Genomic DNA, 22,022 nt, shown 5'->3' on the forward strand with positions numbered 1-22,022 from the left:
TCAGAAGTTTGATTAAAAAGGTTTGAAGGTCGTTTGCATCTCACTTCTTGCAGGTTTTTTAACAAACAGAGGTAATCTGTGAAAGACTGGTTATATTGTATGAGTTACAACCCAGCCTCTAAAGCTTTAGGGCAGACAAAAGCCCATTTCCTCTGTGCTTGGTACTTGGACTGTGGAGACTTGGCTGGCACATCTGGACTGAAGGTGGGGAGGAACCTCTCGTTGTGCAAGCTCCCTCTAAAGATCCCTCTGGGATGGCCAACAACGTTCACATGAGTGGGCTGCTCAGCCGCCACGACGATGAAGCCACCAGGACCTCCACCTCCGAGGGCCTGGAGGAGGGTGAGGTGGAAGGGGAGACGCTCCTGATCGTGGAGTCCGAGGACCAGGCGTCCGTGGATTTATCGCACGACCAGAGCGGGGACTCCCTGAACAGCGACGAGGGTGAAGTGTCCTGGATGGAGGAGATGTCCTATTACTGTGAGAAGTGCCAGAAGTGGATCCCAGCAAGTAAGGCTGCCAGTTGTATTGTGCCTGGCCGTGGTGGGTGTTTGCAAGGTGTTGGTGCTGTCCTGGGTTCCTGTTTCACAGCTCCTTAGGCTGTGCCCCATTCTGTCCTGGTGGGTGATGCCTGCTGGGAGGGGCTGTGTTGGACACTTAATTCCAGGAACTGTGTCTGTCCAGAGATGGTGCTCTTTCTAAGCAAGTCTTCTTCAATTAGTAGGGGACATTAAAGTTCAGAAATGTGCCCACCCTCACAATTCTTGCAGCTCTTTAGGGGCTTGGGCCAAGCGACCTGACCTCTGCTCACTCAGATAATGACGCTTGCTGTAAAGCTCTGGGGAGGAAAATGACTTTGTGTGTTACTTTTTTTCCATCCTTGTTGATTTGTTGCATGTGTGGAGCATATGGCTAAATCTCGACCTTAATGTTTTCCCGATAATGTGAATTTAAGTTGGCTTAGAAACATGCCCAGCCTTCAGCAGTCAACTCTGGGGGGTGTTAGGAGCAAGCTGCAGAATTTGATGCCTCTCTTCTGGCACTTGACATAACATATATGCTGTTAGCAGGGCAAAAGACAACTTTACTTTCTAAATTCTGGATTATCTGGTCTGTTATTACATCCAAAAGCCAGATATTGCTAAACATTGGTTGGCTTTGGTGGGGGTTTTTTGTTTGGTGTGGGGGTTTTGTAGGGTGTTTTTTGTTGTTTGTTTGTTTGTGGTTAGAACTGTTTAGGTGCCCTTTTTGCCTTCTTAGAATTTGCCAAAAGTTATAGTGTAAAAATCTCCTCTCAAGGTGTGTTAGTGAATGTTTAGGTGTTAATGTAATGAAACCAGCACCAGACTATTAAATTACTATGCAGTAAAGGGAAATATTTACTTGAAATGTATTAATTAAAAGAAATGAAGCAGGGTTAAAGGTAGCATGAGCTGTCTCATGCTGGAGCACTTGATTCAACACTCAACTTGTTTTATTTTACAAATAGGTTCCTCTCTGCAGTTGTGGAACAAATCCAAGGAGCAGAAAAGGCCAGCTGCAAAGCAACAGTAGCCACATACAAATGTACAGAATAAATGAGCTGTCAGAGGGAGATACTGTGCTTTTTCATAATCATTCAGTTCTAGGGAGTTCAGTTGTCATTTGTGAAAATAGCCAAAGTGCTTAGGCAAATAATCACTTTTCTACATTGAATTGTCATTTAGAAATTCTCTTAATCTACCAAGTGTGGAAGGGTTTTCTCCCATCAGACACAGTTGCAACTTGAATTCTGCAATTCAGTATGGAAGCTGAGTATCCATATGTTAAACATGCTTGATCTGGTGTCATTACAGAGTAAAGAGATGACATCCTTGTAGTGAAAATCTTTTTAGTGTGACTTTCCAGAGACACTGTAGTCTTAGCAGTTTCCCTGTGCTCCAGTGTAATTTTTCAATTGTTCATGTTTGTGTAAATTAACTCCTGGTGAGTTTAGAAGCCCTGATTCATATGATCTTTTTTCCTCTGCTGTAGTAAAACAGAATTAGAGCCTGTGACATCGGGGGCATGGGGTTTTACAGTGCTTCTGCCATTTCTGTTCAGACAAACCTGATCTTGGAAGAAATCCAAATTTCCTTTGCAGTACTTTTTCCTATAAAAGAGTGAAAAAATTGATTTTTACCTTTTCATTTTAGGTCAACTGAGAGAACAGCTCAGCTACCTCAAAGGAGATAACTTTTTCAGATTTACTTGCTCTGATTGCTCAGAAGATGGGAAGGAGCAATTTGAACGTCTGAGATTAACATGGCAACAAGTAAGTGAAATGTTTGTGCCAGAGGAACAACTGTGGGACTTCCTGAAATTGTTGGTTGTTGTGTGTATGCTACCTAGAAAAGGAGGCTCAGGTATTGGGCAAAGGAGCATTTGCATGAATTTCAGAAATTAATTAGTTGAGGATTGCCTACACATGAGAACTTCAGCATTTGGCAGGGAAATCAACAGATAATCATACAAACCACATTCCTTTTATTATTTTTTTCTTCCCCTTATGTTGCTTATGAATTCATGGCTTCAAGTAGGTTTGGAAAAGCAAAATAAAAGCCATTTGCCTTCTAGCCATGAGCAGTTTTTTGTATCTAAGAAAATGTAAAACTGGTGAGGTGGCAGCATAGAAACAGAAAGCTTGCCAGCTCCCTGGGTACAAAGCTCCAACCTGACTGCCTATGGACTAGCATCAGTCCTTGCTGGAATTCGCTGTACCAATCATTTGCACACCTGAACAATCAAAATAACATCTGTTTGTATCCTTTGGGCCCTTAGTGGTGTGTTGTCTCATAGAATATCACAGAATCACAGGATCAGCTAGGATGGAAAAGACCTTTGAGATCAGGTCCAATCTGTAACCTTACACCACATGGTCAACCAGATGATGGCACTGAGTGCCACATCCAGACTTTCCTTAAACACCTCCAGGGATGGTGACTCCACCACCTCCCTGGGCAGCCCACTCCAATGCCCAGTCACTCTTTCTGTGAAGAAATTCTTCCTAATGTCCAGCCTAAAACTACCCTGGTGCAGCCTAAGAAGTGTCCTCTCATTCTGTCACTTGTTGCCTGGGGGAAGAGGCTGACCCTCCATCTGGCTGCACCCTCCTGTCAAGGAGCTGTAGAGTGATAAGGTGTTCTCTGAGCATCCTCCTCTCAGCCTAAACACCTTCAACTCCCTCAGCTGTTCCTCATAGGATCTGCACTCCAGATCCTTCACCAGCCTTGTTGCCCTTCTCTGGATGTGCCCCAGCACGTCAGCATCCTTCCTAAATTGAAGGGCCCAGAACTGGACACAAGGCTTGAGCTGCAGCCTTACCAGTGCCAAGTGTAGGGGAAGAATCACTACCCTGGTCCTGGTGGCCATGATTCCTGATCCAAGCCAGGATGCCATTGGCCTTCTTGGCCATCTGGGCACACTGCTGGCTCGTGTCCAGTCTGCCATCAGTCAGTGGCCACAGGTCCCTTTCTGCCTGGCCTCTCTCCAGCTGCTCCGTCCCCACCCTGGCAGCACTTCAGGGGGTTGATGTGGCCAAAAGTGCAGGACTCAGCACCTGGTCCTGTTAAACCTCCTATTGTTGGACTTCACCCTTGGATCCAGCCTGTCCAGGCCCCTCTAGATGGTGTCAAAGGCTTTGCTGGAGTCCAGGTAGACAAAATCCACAGCCTTCCCTGGATCCACCAGGCAGGTCACCTGGTCATAAAAGGAGATCAGGCTGGTCAGGCAGGACCTGCCCCTCCTAAATCCATGCTGTAGGTGCCAAGTGATGGCACTCAGGATGATCTGTTCCATAACTTTGCCATGCACCGAGGTCAGGCTGACAGGCCTGGAGCTCCCTGGATCCTCTTTCCAGCCCTTCTTACAGATGGGTGTCACACTGGCCAACCTTCAGTCATCAGATACCTCCCTGTGAGCCAGGACTGATGGTAAATGATGGGAGAGCAGCATGGTGAGCTGCCTGGGCACCCTGGGATGGATCCCATCTGGTCCCACAGACTTGTGAGCATCTAAGAGGCTCAACAGGTCACCAGCTGCTTCCTCCTGAGTAACAGGATGGGTATTCTGCTCCCTGTCATCATCTACCAGCTCAGGAGGCCACTTTTCCTGAGGACAAGCTGTCAGATTGTTGAAAATCTAAGCCTTGTTGGCTTTTCCTTGATTCTTACCCATAAGGCACTCCGCCTTATCGTCATGTAAAGTCATTTGAAACACTGATTGTAACGCCTGCACTGCTTTCTTGTGGTGGCTGGTGCAGGGAGAAGGGTTGGTGTAGGCAGGGGTCTGTGCTGGCAGACTGGCAGAGTTTCACCAAGTTCCAGACTGGGAAAGCAAAGGTTGCTGGCATTGCCCAGGTCTCTTCAGAGTGCCATGGGGATGGGGCAGACAAAATGAAAATGGGTGAGGAGGAAAGCTGTGACCACCTCCCTGGGCTTCCACCAGCCAGGGCTGCTGCTGCTTCTGGATAAGTGGAATTGAGAGAAGTGGTCAAACTAACTTACCTGAAGCCGGAAGAATGGGGACAGTGATTTCTGGATTTTTTTCAGAGTATGTGTTTTTTCAGATCCGTATCTTTGGCCAGTTGAAAAGAGAATTATTTTTGACATCCTGAGACAGTGTCCCACATGACTTTAAAACCCACAAAATATTAGTTATCAAACTGAGAGGGGTTGTGAGGTAGAAATAGGTTGAAGGTGACATTTAAGCTGTCGATATTTCCTCATTTTTACATCTTTGACAGCGCATCCCGGAAAGCCAAGGTCCACTGTGAGGAGACCCATCTCCGTAAGAAAAGCAGATTTCAGAACTTCTCTGAGGGTGAAATGCAAGTTGTTATTGGAAGTACAGTAATTTCACGACTATAAGGCACGCCCTTTTGACTAAAATTTTGGTCTGAACCCAGAAGTGCGCCTTATAGTCCGGTGCGCCTTATATATGGACAAAGTTCGGAAATTTGCCAACCCGGAAGTGCGAGTCCGCAACAGCCCCAAGCAGAGCCCACCTGGCGGCGGCATTGGGTCAGCGCCAGGCTGGGGCAAGCCTGGTGACTGGGGCAGTGCTGGCGCGGGGCAAGCCCGGCGGCATCGGGGCAGGGCTGGGGCAGCGCCAGCACAGGGCAAGCCTGGCAGTGGTGGAGCAGCCCGGGCATGGGGGGGAAAGCACGGCAGCACAGCCCGGGCGGGAGGGGAAAGCCGGCAGCATTGGGGTAGCGCCGGTGCGAGGCGAGCTCGCCGGTATTGGGGCTGCGCTGGCATCGGGGCTGCGCCGGTGCGGGGGAAAAGCCCAGGGAGAGGGGCGGGGCTCCCGGCATGGCATGGGGCACTTGGAGCGCCAGGGGGGCGGGGGGCTCCCGGAGCTGCACGGAGCTGCCGGAGCGCCGGGGCAGCGCGGGGAGGGAGGGAGCGGGCTGCCGCAGAAGCCATGAGCCGCGGCCACCCTGAACCAAGCCAGAAGTGCAAGCTGCTGCCACGCCACAGCGGTCCCAAGCAGTCCCGAGCCACGGCTGCCCTGAGCCCCGCCTCGCCAGCTGGGGGTGGGCAGGAGTGCCGGGGCCCACACATGAGTAGGGTGCCTGGGGCTGCGTTTAAAGGCTACTCCAGTCTGTAAAAAATGTTTGCAAATTGAGCACCTGCCAATAAACCCCACGATCGCCCGATTCTGTTACTAATTTGTTACTTTGTTGCACATGACACAGATCCTCGAGGCAAAAAAAAAGTGCGCCTTATAGTCCAGTGCCTTATATAATGTACAAAGTTGCGAAATTTGCTAACTCCCGGAGGTGCGCCTTATAGTCCAGTGCGCCTTATGGTCGTGAAATTACTGTACTGCCAAACCAAGGCTGTGTGATTGTTGAAAGATGTCAGCCTAGCTGACTTTAGTTTTGTTCTAATAAATTAATTGAAATTATTTAAGTAAGTGTAATTAATAGTTGGTCACCTAGGATTTTGTAAATGTTTGGAGGACAGATGTCTGCTAAGAAAGGCAGGAACCTCTCTTTGAAAATGGAGAATGTAAACCCCCTCCCTCCAAATTATTGTAATTTTGAAATCAAGGGGCTCTCAGGCAAAGATACGGGAATTAGGAATAACAGTTCTTTACTAGGGAAATTAAAATAGAAATACAGTACTACAAAGAAACAAACTCCAAACCCTGACAAAGTCAGAGTACAACCTGACACCCTGTCAGGCAGGGTGTTGGTAGCAGTCCCATTCCATGGTGGCTGCATCCTCCTGCAGTGACAGATGTGATTCAGTTGGAGCAGTGCTCCTGTAGAAGGTGTAGTTTGCCTCTAAAGGTCCGGTGGTGATGTGGAGAAATCCGGTTTTCCTCTGGAGTCCAGTGGAGAAAGGGACTCCCTTAGTGTGCCAAAACCTCTGTTTTTATCTTGGTAAGAAATGCTGGGCTCTTCCCCCTGGCTGGAGCAACTTCCAGTGGGATGCAGTAATTTTATCAGTCCCACAGTGGGACTCAATGGGCCATTAGCAGGAAATGACTCGCTGGAGGAAGGATGGGTTGTGAAAAGATAAAGAACAATGCCCCGCCTGGTTTCAATGGATGGCCCATTAGCAGAATATCTGCCATTGAGATAAGGATCACTGCCCCCACCCTCAACAGATGGTGATAGAACAGATACCTTTTATCACACTCTGTATTGTAACCCAAGATTGACTTGAAGGAGGTGAGATATTATTCAGCATCTTTTCACCTGCCCTTTAGTTCGGGTATGTAACAGGTCTGGGTGAATTTGGTTGTGAAGTGTGTGAAAGGCTATTGTCACACTGTTTCTGATGTATTGGATTGTGCCATTACTTGTGACTTTTTTTTTTTTTTTAATTTGAAAGACTGTTTCCCTACGGCCACATTACATTCAGACCCCAGCTGTACTGTAATTCATTTATATAACAGCTGCACAATTCTTGTGTCTCAGCACAAACCTGCATAACTAGGCAGCTTGTTATTCCCCTGGGATGGAGAAATCTCTGGAAGAATGTGCATCTAACAATAGAAAGACATGAATGGGCAGCACATAACCAGGAAGAAGATGGATTGCAGAAGTTGCCTATGAGATGTTGCAAAAATAAGATATCTGTGAGGGAGCAAAGATTTATGTGTGTGTGTGGCAGCTGTGGGGTTCTTTTCAGCAGAAAAAGCAGAAGGGATTAACTTGTGTCCAACACTTTCTGTTGCAGGTTGTCATGTTGGCAATGTACAACTTGTCTCTGGAAGGAACAGGCCGTCAGGGGTACTTCAGATGGAAAGAAGACATTTGTGCTTTTATTGAGAAACACTGGAATTTCTTATTAGGGAACAGGTAAAGACATGCTGTTTCCCTCAGGGTCTGGCTGGTAAGCCAAAGGAATAAATAAATAAATAAATAAATTAATTAATTAATTAATTAATTACCTGTGTACAGATGGACAGGAATCCTGGTTAATTTAGTGACATCTCTATTGAGCCTTACAAGTGATAAAATGGGAGGATTTAATATTGAGAATATGAATGCAGGCATGATGGGTACACTTGAGAAAGAGTCAGCATTTCTTCCTGGGGAAGAACAACCCCAGGAAAGTAATGTATTTGGGATTATTTCTTATCTTCCTTTAGACAACATGTGAACCTGCAAAGAACAGAGTTTTTCTAAACAGTCACAATGGATGGGCTGATCCTGGTATTGCCAAACTTTAGGGACAAAAATGTGACCCAGCAAAGTGCAAGGAACATAGGTTCGAGAGGACCAAGTTCTTCAAGAAGAGCTGAGCCTCACCTTTTTGATTGTTTTGGATCTTAAGGAAATGGCTTTTACATAGTAGGTGTTAAAACAATTGAAACATTTTATTATGTGTAAAGGCACTCTTAGAGTAGGAGCCCCTCTCCTTAAGGGCAACCTTCGTTTCCAGGTGATCAGCACATTTTTTCTGAGCTGCTGAAGCTGTCAAACCCAAGCCTCACTGTTAATGCATGTGCTGTGGAGGCAGGAAAGGAACTGAGCAATCCTTGGAAGTTGTAGATTTGATTGACTTCTTTTCTTCCCCAGGGATTTCTCTGTTGTAAGATCTGGCCTTTCTTCCTAACCAGATTTGGTCTTTGGCTTTGCTGTCAGTGCTTGTCTGTGCCTCCTTGCTCTCTTCTCAGAAATGTTAGCTTTTGTACTCCCTGGAAGCCACAGGGACCCTGACAGGAGGGCAGCTGGTGGCCCATTGTCCTTCATTCAGGGAGCTGATGTCTCCCAGGGTTTGCTGCTACCTTTTGAGACTTGCCCTGGGAACTGGGCGCTCCCTGTTCTGATTAAAATTCAGAGGGTGATTCCTGGCCTCAGACACAGCCTTCCCGCTTGCCTGGACAAGCCACTGATGGAACAGAGACAGCTGAATTGTGTGTGTAGCAGTAAAAGCCGTGCAATGATCATCTTCCTTGGCTTATTGAAGTGCAGCTTATCCAGGTTTACTATAACACTCCAGACTTTGGGCTGCGGCAGCTGGGTTTGATCTCCTACCTTTGAGGTTCAGTACCCCAAGGTGTGTAAGGGCAGCACCTGGGCAGCAGTGAACACCAACTCAGCTGAGCCTTGGCAAGTGCAGTTGTTTCTGATGGGGGGGTGTGCAAAGGCAAGAAGAAATCCTGAGATTCTGGGCAATTGAGGTTAGACTCTGCAGCATGAACCTGATTATCCAGAGTCCAAGGGAGTACCTCAGTTATTGGCTACAAGGGCAATTCTTCATTATTTCTTGTTACCTCCTCCCTAAGTGACATCTTAGTTAGCCCTGTGACCTGTTACTAAAGGAACAAAAAATGCTCAGATGCCCAGTAAGAGTGCACTACCCAGCAGAGGGAAAGGCTTAAACGCAACTCCCTGCCTCCAAGGGGCCAAAAAAGTGCTTCAGGAGTAGTTCAGTGAGTGTGTGTCAGTACCACTGGCAGAAACACTCTGTCCAGGATGGAAGCACAGCTTGTGACTGGGGATCTGACCCTTGTATTCCTCTCTCTCACCATAGGAAAAAGACCTCAACATGGTGGAGCACAGTTGCTGGCTGTCTTTCTGTGGGGAGCCCCTTGTTTTTCCGTTCAGGGGCACAGGAATTTGGAGAACCAGGATGGTGGAAGCTGGTACATAACAAACCCCCAACACTGAAACCTGAAGGAGAGAAGCTGTCAACATCTGCACTGAAGGCAAAAGGTAACTCTGTCCCCAGTAGTGTGTAGATTCCTAGCTGGGCCAGAGCTGGGAGACGTGAGGAAAAGTTCAGTGGAAACCAGTTCGTGTGCATGGACAGTTCCTTAGTTTTGTTCTGCTGTAATGATTGACTGAAGAGAACTATGCTGCATACACTGTAGTGTGAGAAGCCTGTTATATTTTATTACCTTTTTCCATTGTGCTGATTTACAGCGTTTTGAGGCTTGTGCAGAATGGTTTTGGTTGGGTTCTTTTAGCTGAAATCCACAATTTTCCCACTTCTCTTTACCATGGGGAATGTCTTTTATCTTTTGTCACTTGATGCTAATTCTCCTCTGTGTGGAGGAACAAAATTTGGGCTTTAATGAGGCTTTAGTCATACACTGCCTTAATCCTACATGTCCCAGAGTGAATTTCTTGTACACATTGAAAAACCCATCTTTTAAGCTTTGTAGTCAGTGTGGTTTTGATTGTGTAGTCTAAACCCAGTGACTGCAGGAGCTCAGAATGAGCAAACTCTTTCTTTAGCAGCTTCCAAGCCCCCGCTAGATCCCATCATTACTGTGGAAGGGCTTCGGAAGCGGGTGAGCCGCAATCCAGTGGAGTCAGCTATGGAGCTGAAGGAGAAGCGGTCCCGCACTCAGGAAGCCAAGGACATTCGGAGAGCCCAGAAGGAAGCAGCTGGGTTCCTGGACCGCAGCACTTCCTCCACTCCCGTGAAGTTCAGCAGCCGCTGCCGCCGGCCCGACATTGTCCTGGAGAAAGGAGAGGTCATTGACTTCTCCTCCCTGAGCTCATCCGACCGCACGCCTCTGACCAGCCCCTCTCCGTCCCCATCCCTGGACTTCTCTGCTCCCGGCACTCCCGCCTCGCACTCGGCCACTCCCAGTCTGCTCTCAGAAGCAGATCTCATCCCGGATGTCATGCCTCCACAGGCACTGTTCCATGGTAAGAGCCACAATGGGGTGAAGGTTAGTGATAAACCGGGTCAAGTTTTCTAGGAATATTTTTTTTAAAAAGAAGCTCCCAATGAGCTGCAGGATCCTTTCAGGATAAGCTGAAAAGTAACTGGCAATGTTCTGTTGTCTTAGTTGAGTATGAGAATTGACTGGTTTTCCATAGTTTTATCACCAGGTTCTAAGGCCAGAAGAAACCCCCATTATTGTTTTCTGAGAGACCCTGAATAAACAGCGGGTAGACTTCACACAGCAACTGCTGGACCGCTCAACATAAGCATTTCATTGCAACACAGATTACAGTAATTTCACAACTATAAGGTGCACCCTTTTGACTAAAATTTTGGTCCGAACCCGGAAGTGCGCCTTATACTCCGGAGCGCCTTATATATGGACAAAGTTCGGAAATTTGCCAACCTGGAAGTGTGACCTGCGAGCCGAACTGCAGCCGAAACAAACCCCAAACACTGACAAAGTGTCTTGGGTTACAATACAGGATGTGATCAAAGTATTGATTCTATCACCATCTGTTGTGACTAGGTGGGGCAGTGATCTTTATCTCTATGGGAGACATTCTGCTAATGGGCCATCCATTGAAACCAGTAGGGCATTGTTCTTTATCTTTTCACAACTCATCCTTCCCTCCCTGGTGTCCCAGAATTTTAGTTTTTATCTAGGTAGGAAAGGCCGGGCTCTCCCCCCTGGCTGGAGCAACTCTTAATTGGATGAAGGAATTTTATCAGTCACACAGTGGGACTCAATGGGCCATTAGCAGAAGATAACTGCCTGGAGGAAGAATGGGGGGGTGCAAAGATAAAGAACAATGCCCTGCCTGGTTTCAATGGATGGTCCATTAGCAGAATATCTCCCACGGAGATAAGGATCACTGCCCCACCTGGTCACAACAGATGGTGATAGAATAGAAACTTTGATCACATCCTGTATTGTAGCCCAAGACAGCACGGCTGGTGTGATTGTTGCTAATTCATTATTACTTTGTTGCATGCAGATCCTCGCTGCAAAAAAAAAGTGTGTCTTATAGTCCGGTGCGCCTTACATGTGGACAAAGTTCGGAAGTTTGTCGATTCCCGGGGGTGCGCCTTATAATCTGGTGCACCTTATGGTTGTGAAATTACTGTACACTGTTACCTAGCAGGTCTAGTTTTGTCTCAAATGTTATTCATGGGAGAAATTTTATTCCCATGGTAATGTTCTGTTGCATTTGGTAGTTGCTTGTGGGGATAGCAAGTAAAGAAGTGGGAAGGGCCTGTGCAGGGGTTTCACAGAGATGTTTATTGCAGCCACGCGTGGGCATCATCCATGGTTCAGAGAACAAAGGCAAGGTACTTTGTGAGGGTCCAGGTTAAGTACATGGGATGAGCAGGGTGGGGAAGAGGCATCAGAACAATTACCAGGGGACATGGGGATGTCTCAAGGGTGGATTTAGGGCAAAGGGCCAACAGGGAAACAGGGTGGGAGTGACCAGAGACTGAGGGACAGGGAGAGGGGCACTGGGCTGACCCCGGGAACAGAACAGGAGCTGCTTTGGCCGGATAGAACAGGATTGTTCTCAAGAGAAGGCAGTGAGAAAGGCCTCTCATTTTCCCTAATTGGAAATGTCTTTCAGAGTTTCCACAATGTCCCGATATTTTATAAGTTTGATTGTGCTGATTCATGGATGCTAAATATCAGTGAGATTGCAAAGCAGTGATGCAGGCTGAATTCTCTTAGTTCCTTAAGGAGCCAGTCTTCTGGGTGATAGGGAGAATAGTGAGGTTCTGTAGGGGACAGAACCCTCCAGGGTATGCTAGCGGAAGATACAGCTCACCAGCTTGACTTTTTGATCCCCAGTCTTTGGGGATTTTCAGCAGCTTAGCGTTCCTCAATGAACATGTGCTTGCAGCCCAGGAGGGCACTGTTTCCAGATGCCAAACTACAAGACACTTTAGGAGCAGGATTGATTCTATGTCTTGACTCTTTTTAGCATCTCCTGTCCAAAATCAGGAGGTTGGGGAGTAAATAAGAAAATGAAGCGTGTTGGGTAAACCCACATTATTGTTCCTTAGCAGAAAAATGCTGTGACAACTATTTTTGAAATGGGGCTTCAATGTTTAAATTATTTTTTCTTTCCCCCTGGATTATTTTGATACGTTCCACAGATGATGAGGAGATGGAAGGAGATGGAGTCATAGACCCAGGAATAGAGTATGTGCCCCCTCCCAGTGGGACAACTGGAGCTGGCACCATGATAGCAAGCAGAAAAAAAGTGAAGACAGCTGAGCAGATCAAGCAAGAGGTGGAGAGTGAAGAAGAAAAAACAGAACGGATGGAAGGTGACAGTGAAGATCCTGAAGAGTCAAACACACCCTTGCAGGTGAGAGGACGAGACAAGGGGAAGTCACAGCTGGAGAAGGATACCAAACCCAGAGTTCCCAAGCACACCTCAGTTAGCATCTATGAAGAAAAGCTGCTGCTGAAGAGACTGGAAGCTTGTCCCAATGCTTTGAGCATGACCCCGGAGGCCCGGAGGCTGAGGCGCAAGCTGCTGGTCAGGCAGGCCAAGAGGGAAAGAGGACTCCCACTCTTTGACTTGGACCAGGTTGTGAATGCTGCACTGCTCTTGGTTGATGGGATTTATGGAGCCAAAGAAGGTGGTGTCTCCAGGTCCCCAGTAGGGCAAGCAACATACAGAACTACTAGTCAGGACTTCAGGATCTTGGACAGATACCAGGTGGGTGTTCCCGAATCTAAGTTGGTTTTTGGCACTGGTTATTTTAAAGCTTTTGCTGCAGCCAGCAGTGTCACATTGAGGTTATCTGACTCCTAAAATGAAAAGGATTGTGTGAACAAGACTCATTTTGGCTTGGGGCTCTGTCCCCACCAATGCTCTCCTCAGTCCCTTTCTTCTTGGGACATGCTGGTTCAGCACTGCTGTCTGTCAGTGTCAGCACCACAAGTGTTGATGTATTTGTATTCCAGCCCTCCCCAAATGCTGGTGGTGGATGCCTGGAAGTACCTAAACAGGCAGGTACTCTTTCATGTGTGTAGGACTTGCAGCACTTCTAGGTTTGGGCACCAAATTTGGGAGTGCCCAGCAGAGTCCAAAGGTGGGACCACCATGGTCCAGTCCGCCCTGTCACACTGAAAGGTCCTTACTCTCCCTCCATATGATTCCCTTGTTAAGTCAATGACTGACCTTCCTGCAATTGTTGTGCATTTTTTTGTGCATCCAGACAATGCTGCCCGCCACGAAGGGATATCGCCAGCAGACAACCAAGTTTCTGTACCGCCTGGTAGGCTCAGAAGACCTGCTGACAGACCACAGTATTGTCAGCCCTTACACCTCCCGTGTCCTTAAACCTTACATCAGGTACAGAGGGTCTGAGCTTGCTCTTGGCTTGTGCACCGCCAGCCCATGGAGAGGACACCTTTCTTGGGCAGTGCTCCTCACTCCTCCTCAAAGTACAACCCAGTGCACCATGGTAACCCTGAAGGGATAGTGTTTGATGTAGCTGAGTAGTGAAGCAGATTGCATTGGGAAGGGGAATCTCCTAGAGGGGGCAAGGGCCAAGGGAGCATTGCTGTAGCCATTTAATGCAAGTTGCACCTGCTCTTGTGTCTGAACCGCAATTTTCTTCTTCATGCTGTAAGGAAAGACTGGCTGGACATGCTGTGGGTCTGGGAAGTGTCCTGGCCTCTGGCACAAGGGTGTTTTTGCTGAGCTGTTTCTCTGTGTGAATGGAAGACCTTTTTTTTTTTTTCTAAAGTTGAGCATGTCAGAAGATATTTCATGGGCAGTACCCATTTAGCTGCAGTGGCAGTTATTGTTGCTCACTTGCTTTTTGTGTTTCCTTCTCATGTTCCTGGCAGACGTGACTATGAGACAAAGCCCCCAAAACTCAGGCTGCTGGCAGAAATCCGGGCGAATCCACACAAAAATGATCTCAACTGGAAGGCTGAGCCAGAAGCACCCATTGATTACTGCTATGTTCGCCCTAATCACATCCCCACTATAAACTCCATGTGCCATGAATTCTTCTGGCCTGGTAAGATTCCTCCAGTGCTTGGGTTTCCAAGAAAAAAGTGGTATTGGTCAGAAAAAAAACATGATCTTGGGCCAAATTTTTCTTCAGTTGAAGAAACCCATTCTCTGATGTCACAGGAAAGCATTTGAGGTGGAGACATGGGTTTGGTGTCTTTGTCTCTTGAGATGAACTAGAACTGGGCAATTAGACCCTAATTAGCACAGCACTTAAAAAATACATGCCAATTAATTTAGTAGTTAACAAAACTTAAGCATCCAGTGAAATGCTTTGCAGAATCAGGGGTTGAAATAAACAGCTTTATACCAGAGATTACTGTTCATTACCTTTGTGAGAAGGTCTCTTCCTGATAGCCATAAGCTGGCTATGTCAGAGGGAAAGTTGGGAAGTCAGAAGAGGAGTGGCTGAGGTCACTTGGTCTGTTCAGCCTGGAGAGGAGGAGGCTGAGGGGAGACCTCATCATGGTCTGCAGCTTCCTCAGAGGGGAAGCAGAGGGGCAGGCACCAATCTCTTCTGTGATTACAGGACCCAGTAGAATGACTCTGAAGCTGTGTCAGAGGAGGTTTAGGTTGGATATCAGGAGAAGGCTTTTCACCCAGAGGGTGGCTGGGCACTGGAACAGCTCCCCAGGCAGTGTCACAGCACCAAGCCTGCCCAAGAGGAGTTTGGACAATGCTCTCCAGCACATGGTGTGATTGTTGGGCTTGTCCTGTGCAGGGCCAGGAGTTGGACTCGATAATCCTTGAGGGTCCTTTCCAACTCAGCTTATTTTGTGATTCAATGAATTGCTTTTAGAACTGTAGACTCTGCTGTGATGTTGTTTATTTCTTCAAGCCTCAGTATTTACAAGGTGTGGGAAAGATTAGGTTGTATTTTTCTGTGCCATTTCTGGAACTGCAGGTTCTTTAGGGATAATGGCTGCCCTTTCTGGGGGCAGTTATGAGCCTGCAGTCCTTAGTTCTTGTGAAATAATAACAGGGATGTTCATCTGCTGCATGCATCAGTTTCTAATCATTGAACAGCACAGTAGACTAATTTAGAAAAGCCCAGTACAAACAGTACACGCCTTTATTCCAGGTAACTGTTTGCTTTGTGTTTTGATTTGCCAATGGTGATTCAGCAGGGCTGTAGCTCAGCAGTGCCTATATGCTGCAGGAGCTCTTTTTGCTATTCATTATGCAAATTGTACAGTGTGGGGAAATAACCTGCCACACCTTTCCTTTTACAAGCTGTTTTGGACCTTGTGAGAGACGCTTGCAATCCCAGCAGAGGCTGAACCGCTTTGTCATAGTCTCTTCTCTCCTGATAATGCATTTGAAGTTCTGGCTAAGCTGGGTTGTACCTTCAATAAGTTCTTCAGGACTCCTCTGTTTTATTTAACATAAGGAGCATGGGTGTGTTTCACCCAACTGTGAATTAAATCATTAAATCAGAAAGCTGACACTACCATCAGTCTCCAAACAGGAATCCAAATCTTTTCCATGGTGAAAAAATTCTGAGGCTGGGATGTGATTGTTACACCTTAGTTCTGTTTTAGCAGAAGAGGGAAGTGAGTAAGTTATGCTTGAGAGGTAAAGCCTGGATGCAAAGAGTTTAGCTGGTACAGCTTGGGGGTGGGAGGCAGAGTTATGCAACTGGGTAAGCATAATTAAGCCAGCATTTAGTTCTTCTGTCCTTCCAAGTCTTTCCTTTCAGAGCTGTTCTTGCTTCTCCCAAGGCAGAACTGCATTTCCAGGTAGTGACTGCAAATGAGCTGGTGGAAGAGACATTCCCCGGTGTTGTTTCTCACAGTGCCTTGGTGCCCTAACGGGAAACCTCTCCCTAGTGGGAAGCGTCTCCAGTGGTAAACCATCCTGAGCTAAGCATCTTCCTACAGGAAAAACTGCACCTTTGCAGAGATGCCAGCACCTGGGGCAATGAGTGTTCCTGTCCAGACACGCTGCAAGGCACTCCACAGGCAACACACTCCCTATTGCCAATTGATCCCTCCCACGTCTTGCTCCACCCAGCTTACTCTCGAGCAAGAAAATAACTTACCCCCTTCTTGGGGCCTGGTGCCTTATGAAGTCTTGCATCTCATCAGGAGTGATTACTAGAAAACATACTCTGCAGTTTTGTTACCCCATGTTACAAACTTACTGCAATTGCCAACTTGAGGCTGGAGCAAACATCTCCTGTCTTGCATCTCATTTAGGATCTGTCCACACAAATAACCCAGCAGTTGGTGTTCAGTGCCTCGAGCTGCACTGCTTGGTGCTGACGGGCTGTGTGGATGCTCTAGGACTGCAGAGCAGAGTGATTAGACAAGGGAACAATCTCCCAGCCTCTATGTGTCCAGAGTCTGACTCACAGAAGCATCGCTACCTGAGAGGCTACTTTGTCCCTCAGGTTAGAGAATTTGCATGCTAAAAGCAGGTGTTTTGATAGCCTTGGAAGCTGTGGTCAGGCTCACACAGTGCAGCTCCACAACCAGCTGAGTGAGCACGAAAGAGCAGTAAGAGCTCCAGGCAGGAGAAAGACTCCATAGCAGGCAATGCTACCAAAGCTGAAGCCCAGTTTCATGTGTGCTCCTTCTGAAGAGAGTTGAGTTTTGATTTTCAGTTTCATCCTTGAGTCATTTGAAAGGAAATCAGTTTTGTCAGTTTTTCCACACAAGCTTCCCTGCTAAGCAGATCTTGTTTTGTCTGCTTTGTTGTATAATCTTTTCCCTTCATCCTTACCTGGCAGGGGAGACACCAGGGTCAGGCGACTGGTTTTCCCAAGGCAGGGTTCATCCCCTGCACTCTGGGTGTCCTGACCCCTGGGATTTCCCAAAATGTGGGAAATTTGGCTGGATATTAGTAGTAACAGAGGACTGCTCCAGCAGAGGCCTTGGACTATTCTGTGATGCTGTGATCTCTTGCTATCATAAATTTGAAATAAAGGTAGAAATAAGGGATGGAGTGTTTCTAAAAAGCCTTAAACCCCTGGATTTCAATGACACTTTTCTTTTGGTTTGCAATGCTTACAACTGCTGTTTCTCCCTTTCTTCCTAGGAATTGATTTGTCAGAGTGCCTGCAGTATCCAGACTTCAGTGTTGTTGTCCTTTACAAAAAAGTTATCATTGCCTTTGGCTTTATGGTGCCAGATGTGAAGTACAACGAAGCTTACATCTCTTTCCTGTTGGTGCATCCTGAGTGGAGAAGAGCTGGGATTGCGACCTTCATGATTTACCATCTTATCCAGGTAATGAAATGAAATCATCCTGTGAATCTGCCAAAGAACCAGCTCTCACTTCTTCCTTGTGTGCACACGTGCAGATATTAGAGAGTAAGAACCCTTTTTGTGAATGTTTATGGGAGGAAGTAGCTCCTGCTTTGGAAGTTAAAATGTGTTTAGGAAAACAACCATTTCTGGTCATGTCCTCAGAATTACAGGGATGCTGCACACTTCATCTGTCTTGGGATTAACTCTGTGTTCTTCAGTGGTCAGTAATTTGTGTAAAAGGGATACTGCAAATGGGGAGTTTAAAGGAGAAAATGAAGTAAGAGTAGGCAGGGTCAATTAGAATTATTGCAGCTTTCTTGACTACACCTGAGGTTTATTCCATGCATTAAATCACTTACTGATTTCAATCACTCACTTTCACTTTTATACTCTGGTTCAAATACAGCTGAGTTAAAGTGTTTGCAACCTCATTATTTAAACTGGCTTGCAGTGGTCCTTGTTCCACAGGAGTACTTGGGAAAATTCATCTCAGCTAACTGAACGGGCGAGTTAAAGGAGTTAAACTTCATTAAATCTCTGAATGAATACTGTTATTCAAGTGGCCTTAATTCCATTGATTTTCTTTAATTAAATTGCAGGAAAGGCAGCTTAATTGTGAGTATATATGCAGATATGTGTGCTTTACAGAGCCCAACTCCACAGTTTTACCACTCCCTGAACTCTCTTGGCAGAGCTGCCGATGGGAAACATTTCTTCATTTGTTGTAGTCAAGGTGAGCTTCACTAACAAAAAAACTCACCACTGAAACTGTTTTATCTTCTTTCTTATTTGGCTGAAGAAAGATAGAGAATACTGGCAGAGCCTTGGGGAAACTGATCCATGGTTTGGAAAAGCACTTTCTGCTCCTGTGCCGCCCAAGGGTAACTCCGCACAGTTCTCTGCAGTGTTGACACAGGCCTCTAATCAATATTCTTTAAACTCACCCCTTGCATTTCCCAGGAAGCTCTTTGTGAAGTGTTGAAGGAAATTGCCCTCAGCCCAGTCTGTTGATGTGGTATGTCAACACCCAGTGGGAACAGGCGCCAAGGTTTGCAGGGATCCAGCAGGTGGACTCTCAGTAACTTCTCTCTCCAGCAGAGCTGGGATGCTGGAGTTGGCAAGTCAGCCACAGAAAATCCTCACGCCCTTTTGTAGGATGTATCACATCAACTAACCTAATCCTGCTTGCATGAAATTCCCTGTTGAAGAAAGGCAAGCAGATATGACAGATTTGATCTGATTAGGCACACTAGCAATGAGACATCAGCACTGTATGTTTAGGTCACATTAGGTTTATTTTGCTGTTGCTGACTTTCTGACAGTGCTAGAAGGAGTTTAGTCCTGTAGAATAATGTTGCTTTGTCTCCAGGTGCTGCTTTGCAGCTGCTTGGGCTTGGGGTCTTTGTAGCTTGAGACACTGATGCTGTTTGGATTAGGAGTAGGTTGCTGACTTTGGACAGTGTGCTGAGTTTGGGGCTGAATTCTCGGGAGCAGCATAACTTAACAGGAAAATGTTTTGATGCAAATGGTGGTGGCTGGTTTTGCTGTCAAAATGTATCTTCTTATTCATCTGTCCCAGAGGACTAAACTGCATTTTCTTAATGATCTCATTCAAATTTTTTTTCCCCAAAATGGCTTCCAATTATTTCTTTTTTTCTTTCCCTCCTTAAATTCCTGGGAGTTTTCCCCTTGAATGTTCTATCTTGGAGATTTCCAGAGGGTATTACTGTTCCCACTTAAGAGTTACAATACACTCAATATGCATGGAATGCTATTAAAACTCTTGATGAAAGCATCTTAATCAGAGTGTTGCTGGTTAGAATTTAGGATCTTCAAGGTAACTTCAGCCATGTTATTATTTGCTGTCTGAACTGAATTTCCTGCCTTCTCAGGAGGTGAGTGCTGTGCCCTGAAGGATGGGAGAGGAGCTGGGTGGGATAGGCAGGAATTCCAGTGTGACAGCACAGAGGTGCTCAGGCAGTCTCAGAGAGCTCAGCTCTGTTTGCTGACAGGGAGGAGTGCAGAGCCTGATCTTCTGGCACGTTTTGTCTTTTCTTCAGGCCATTGTATTTGAGATCAGGGCTGTACACCAAAATTATTTTGAATTAACAATTACTTTAGCAATTGACAATGGAAAGATGACAAATTATAATCCTGAAACCTGCTTTCAGTGTCAGAGAATCCATGTTTCACAGAAACAAGGGCTTGGAGGAGCAGCAGCAGTGGTGCCTTTGCTGTTGCTATGTGTGGTAACTCCTGGGCCAGGGCCTGTAATTTTTCTCACATTTCCTCAGTACCTTGGATCCTTGAGCTGATGAATCTCCTCACCTCCGCATTCCCCCAGAGGCTCGTTCTCTTGCAGTGATACCTCCTTTTTTTTCCTCTCCCCCTCCCTCGGCAGACCTGCATGGGCAAGGACGTCACCCTTCACGTCTCTGCAAGCAACCCTGCTATGCTGCTCTACCAGAAGTTTGGATTTAAGACCGAGGAGTACATTTTGGATTTTTATGACAAGTATTACCCCTTGGACAGCAAGGAGTGCAAGCACGCCTTCTTCCTCAGGCTGCGACGCTGAGCTGCCGGAGGGGTCTGGGGAGCTGGGAAAAGCCCAATCCATCCAAAAAACTCCCCCAGCTTTCCCAACTACCCCAGGTGGAGGACGTTGGCTGCCACAGCAGAGCTGGAACAGGCTGATGTGTTTACCCCTAGGACTTTAGATGTCAACAGTGAGACGTTGTATGTGGAAAATACAATCCAAGAGGATTGATTACTGTGTTCCAAGGGGAGAGGCCTGGAAATGCCAACTGGGATACTCAAACTACTGGAAAATTGAAATTCCGTATGGGGTATTTTCCTGCCACTGTTACTTTGGAGAGCCTCATTAGCAAACAAACAGAAATACCAAACAAAAAAAGTGTTTCTCACTTCAGAGGGGCCCCATGGATTTCAAGTTTTGAAACCTGTCCAAAAAATGTTGCAGGTTTTTTGTCTTTGTTTTTGTTTATGGGCAAAAATGAACACCTAAACTTAAACCATTCAGTGTTTCTGTGGTTTGATTGCTTTGTTAGGAACTGTCTTGAGTCTGTGAAGGGAAATAAGGTATTGGTGCCTGTAGCTGGATGTTAACTTTAGGAAAGTTCTACACATGCCAGATGAGTAGTCCTGGAACCATGTTTCAGGAATACTGAAAAGCATTCAGATTCCTGTTGTCCCCAGTACAAGGCTCAGAGGAGACACCTTCGTTTTGCTCCTTCCCTGCTGCCTTCCCTTCTCGTTTGCCCCACGCTCAGTGTGAAGTTCTCGTAGTACGCAGTGTTTTGTGTTCAGCAACGGTGTCAGGTGGGTTTGCGTCTAGGCAAGGCAGGGCACCACAGCTGCCACATCAAGTCTTTGGAATCTTTCCACCTCTCTGCCGGTTCTTGGCCGGCAGACCAGCCCTTTGGGCACACCTCTAACCACAGAGCAGCCTCACAGTCTCCAGCACCCACCTCCTCCTGCTACAGGTGCTCTGGCTGGAGGAAACTCAGAGCAAAAGTCAGCGGGGATGTTTGAAATGCGGGCTCTGATTTGTGGAAGCAGTCTGCTCACAGCTTGGAGGGAGAAGAGGGCAGAGGTGGCCCAGGTCCAGTTCTTGGAAGCACCTAGGCTCTAAGTATCAGTAAAGAGGAGAGCAAAGAATAAACAGAAATACTCAAGAATTAGAAAATACAACCCAAACAGTTTTTATGGTAGTGGCTCTTGTCCTTTTCCACAGTGTAGCAGCTTTTTTCCTTCCCTGACTCAGTGCAGATGAAGAGAAAGCTGCACTGACCAAAAGTCAGGCTGTGCATTTTAACATCCACTGGGATGGTCCTTTCATAGCAAGCCCACAGAGAGCTGCATACCAAACGTGACTTTTTTGTCATAAATGTACTGTGTGTACCTGTTGGCTACTTGACTACAGCAGTAGTTGCCCTAGTGGAGTCTTCATTTTGGTAACAGAAGAGAAAGGGACACAAAATGTGTTTTTGTGTAGCCAATGTCCATCACTACCAACACAAAACCAGTGGCAGTGGGAGGGGAAAGCAGCCCAGCCAAGGGTTGTGTGTCCGAATGTCCATGCACATTTCTGCCTGTTTCATGACTATGTGAAAATTTTCAATGTTCTTAATGTTTTGAGTTAGCTGGACTTTGAAAGGAAAGAAATATATGTCTTTATGAATGGAATTAAAGCCCTTTCCTTGGAAAAACCTGTCTGTAGTCATGGTGTTTGTTAAGGTGTCTCTCCATTATCTTATTTCATTGGAATCTAGCGAGTTCCAGTATGGCCCTAAGAGGATGTGTGTGGGCCACTGACCCAGACAAGGACTTCCTCATGTCCCTGCAGGCACGCCCATAGCAGGCGCTTACAGGCAAGGCCTTAGCAGGCTCTTCCTTTCCAGACGGAATTAGGAGATATAAAGTGGTCTGAAGAAGATGACCAGTTCTGCATTGTCTTCTTAAAGGTGAGCATGAAGGATTTGAGGACCATCTTGCTCTGTGGCTTTGTCCCTCAGGGACTCCCAAGTGATGACGCTGTTCCAACAGCCCTGTGACACCTGCTG

At 46.7% G+C, this 22,022-nt stretch overlaps 1 protein-coding gene and 1 non-coding gene across 3 annotated transcripts; both read left to right on the top strand.

Annotated features, from left to right (window-relative positions):
* The first annotated feature begins 4 nt into the window (after positions 1-4).
* KAT14 (lysine acetyltransferase 14) lies at positions 5-21,670 on the top strand. 2 transcript variants are annotated; one of them, XM_033055484.2, is made up of 10 exons: positions 5-510; positions 2,175-2,293; positions 7,212-7,333; positions 9,015-9,196; positions 9,725-10,141; positions 12,309-12,880; positions 13,383-13,519; positions 14,020-14,195; positions 17,228-17,418; positions 19,841-21,670. In XM_033055484.2, the coding sequence occupies exons 1-10, from the start codon at positions 255-257 to the stop codon at positions 20,012-20,014; spliced, it is 2,346 nt and encodes a 781-aa protein (XP_032911375.1). In that variant the 5' UTR covers positions 5-254; the 3' UTR covers positions 20,015-21,670. The 2 variants fall into 2 exon arrangements, with proteins under 2 accessions (XP_032911375.1, XP_032911374.1); XM_033055483.1 differs by having other exon boundaries at positions 6-510; positions 9,722-10,141.
* LOC116994840 lies at positions 16,905-17,067 on the top strand. Its single transcript, XR_004417591.1, has one exon. It is a non-coding gene; the product is annotated as a U1 spliceosomal RNA (small nuclear RNA).
* Positions 21,671-22,022: the final 352 nt, after the last annotated feature.

This window comes from Catharus ustulatus, chromosome 3 (assembly GCF_009819885.2).
Source record: "Catharus ustulatus isolate bCatUst1 chromosome 3, bCatUst1.pri.v2, whole genome shotgun sequence".
NCBI classification, from domain to species: domain Eukaryota; kingdom Metazoa; phylum Chordata; class Aves; order Passeriformes; family Turdidae; genus Catharus; species Catharus ustulatus.

What these genes read in the sequence shown, in the direction of transcription:
- KAT14 (XM_033055483.1), top strand. Translation starts at nt 255, where the DNA reads ATGGCCAACAACGTTCACATGAGTGGGCTGCTCAGCCGCCACGACGAT. An exon ending in TCCACAGGCACTGTTCCATG is followed by an intron (nt 10,142 to 12,308) that starts GTAAGAGCCACA and finishes TACGTTCCACAG; the next exon opens with ATGATGAGGAGATGGAAGGA. An exon ending in GTCCTTAAACCTTACATCAG is followed by an intron (nt 13,520 to 14,019) that starts GTACAGAGGGTC and finishes TGTTCCTGGCAG; the next exon opens with ACGTGACTATGAGACAAAGC.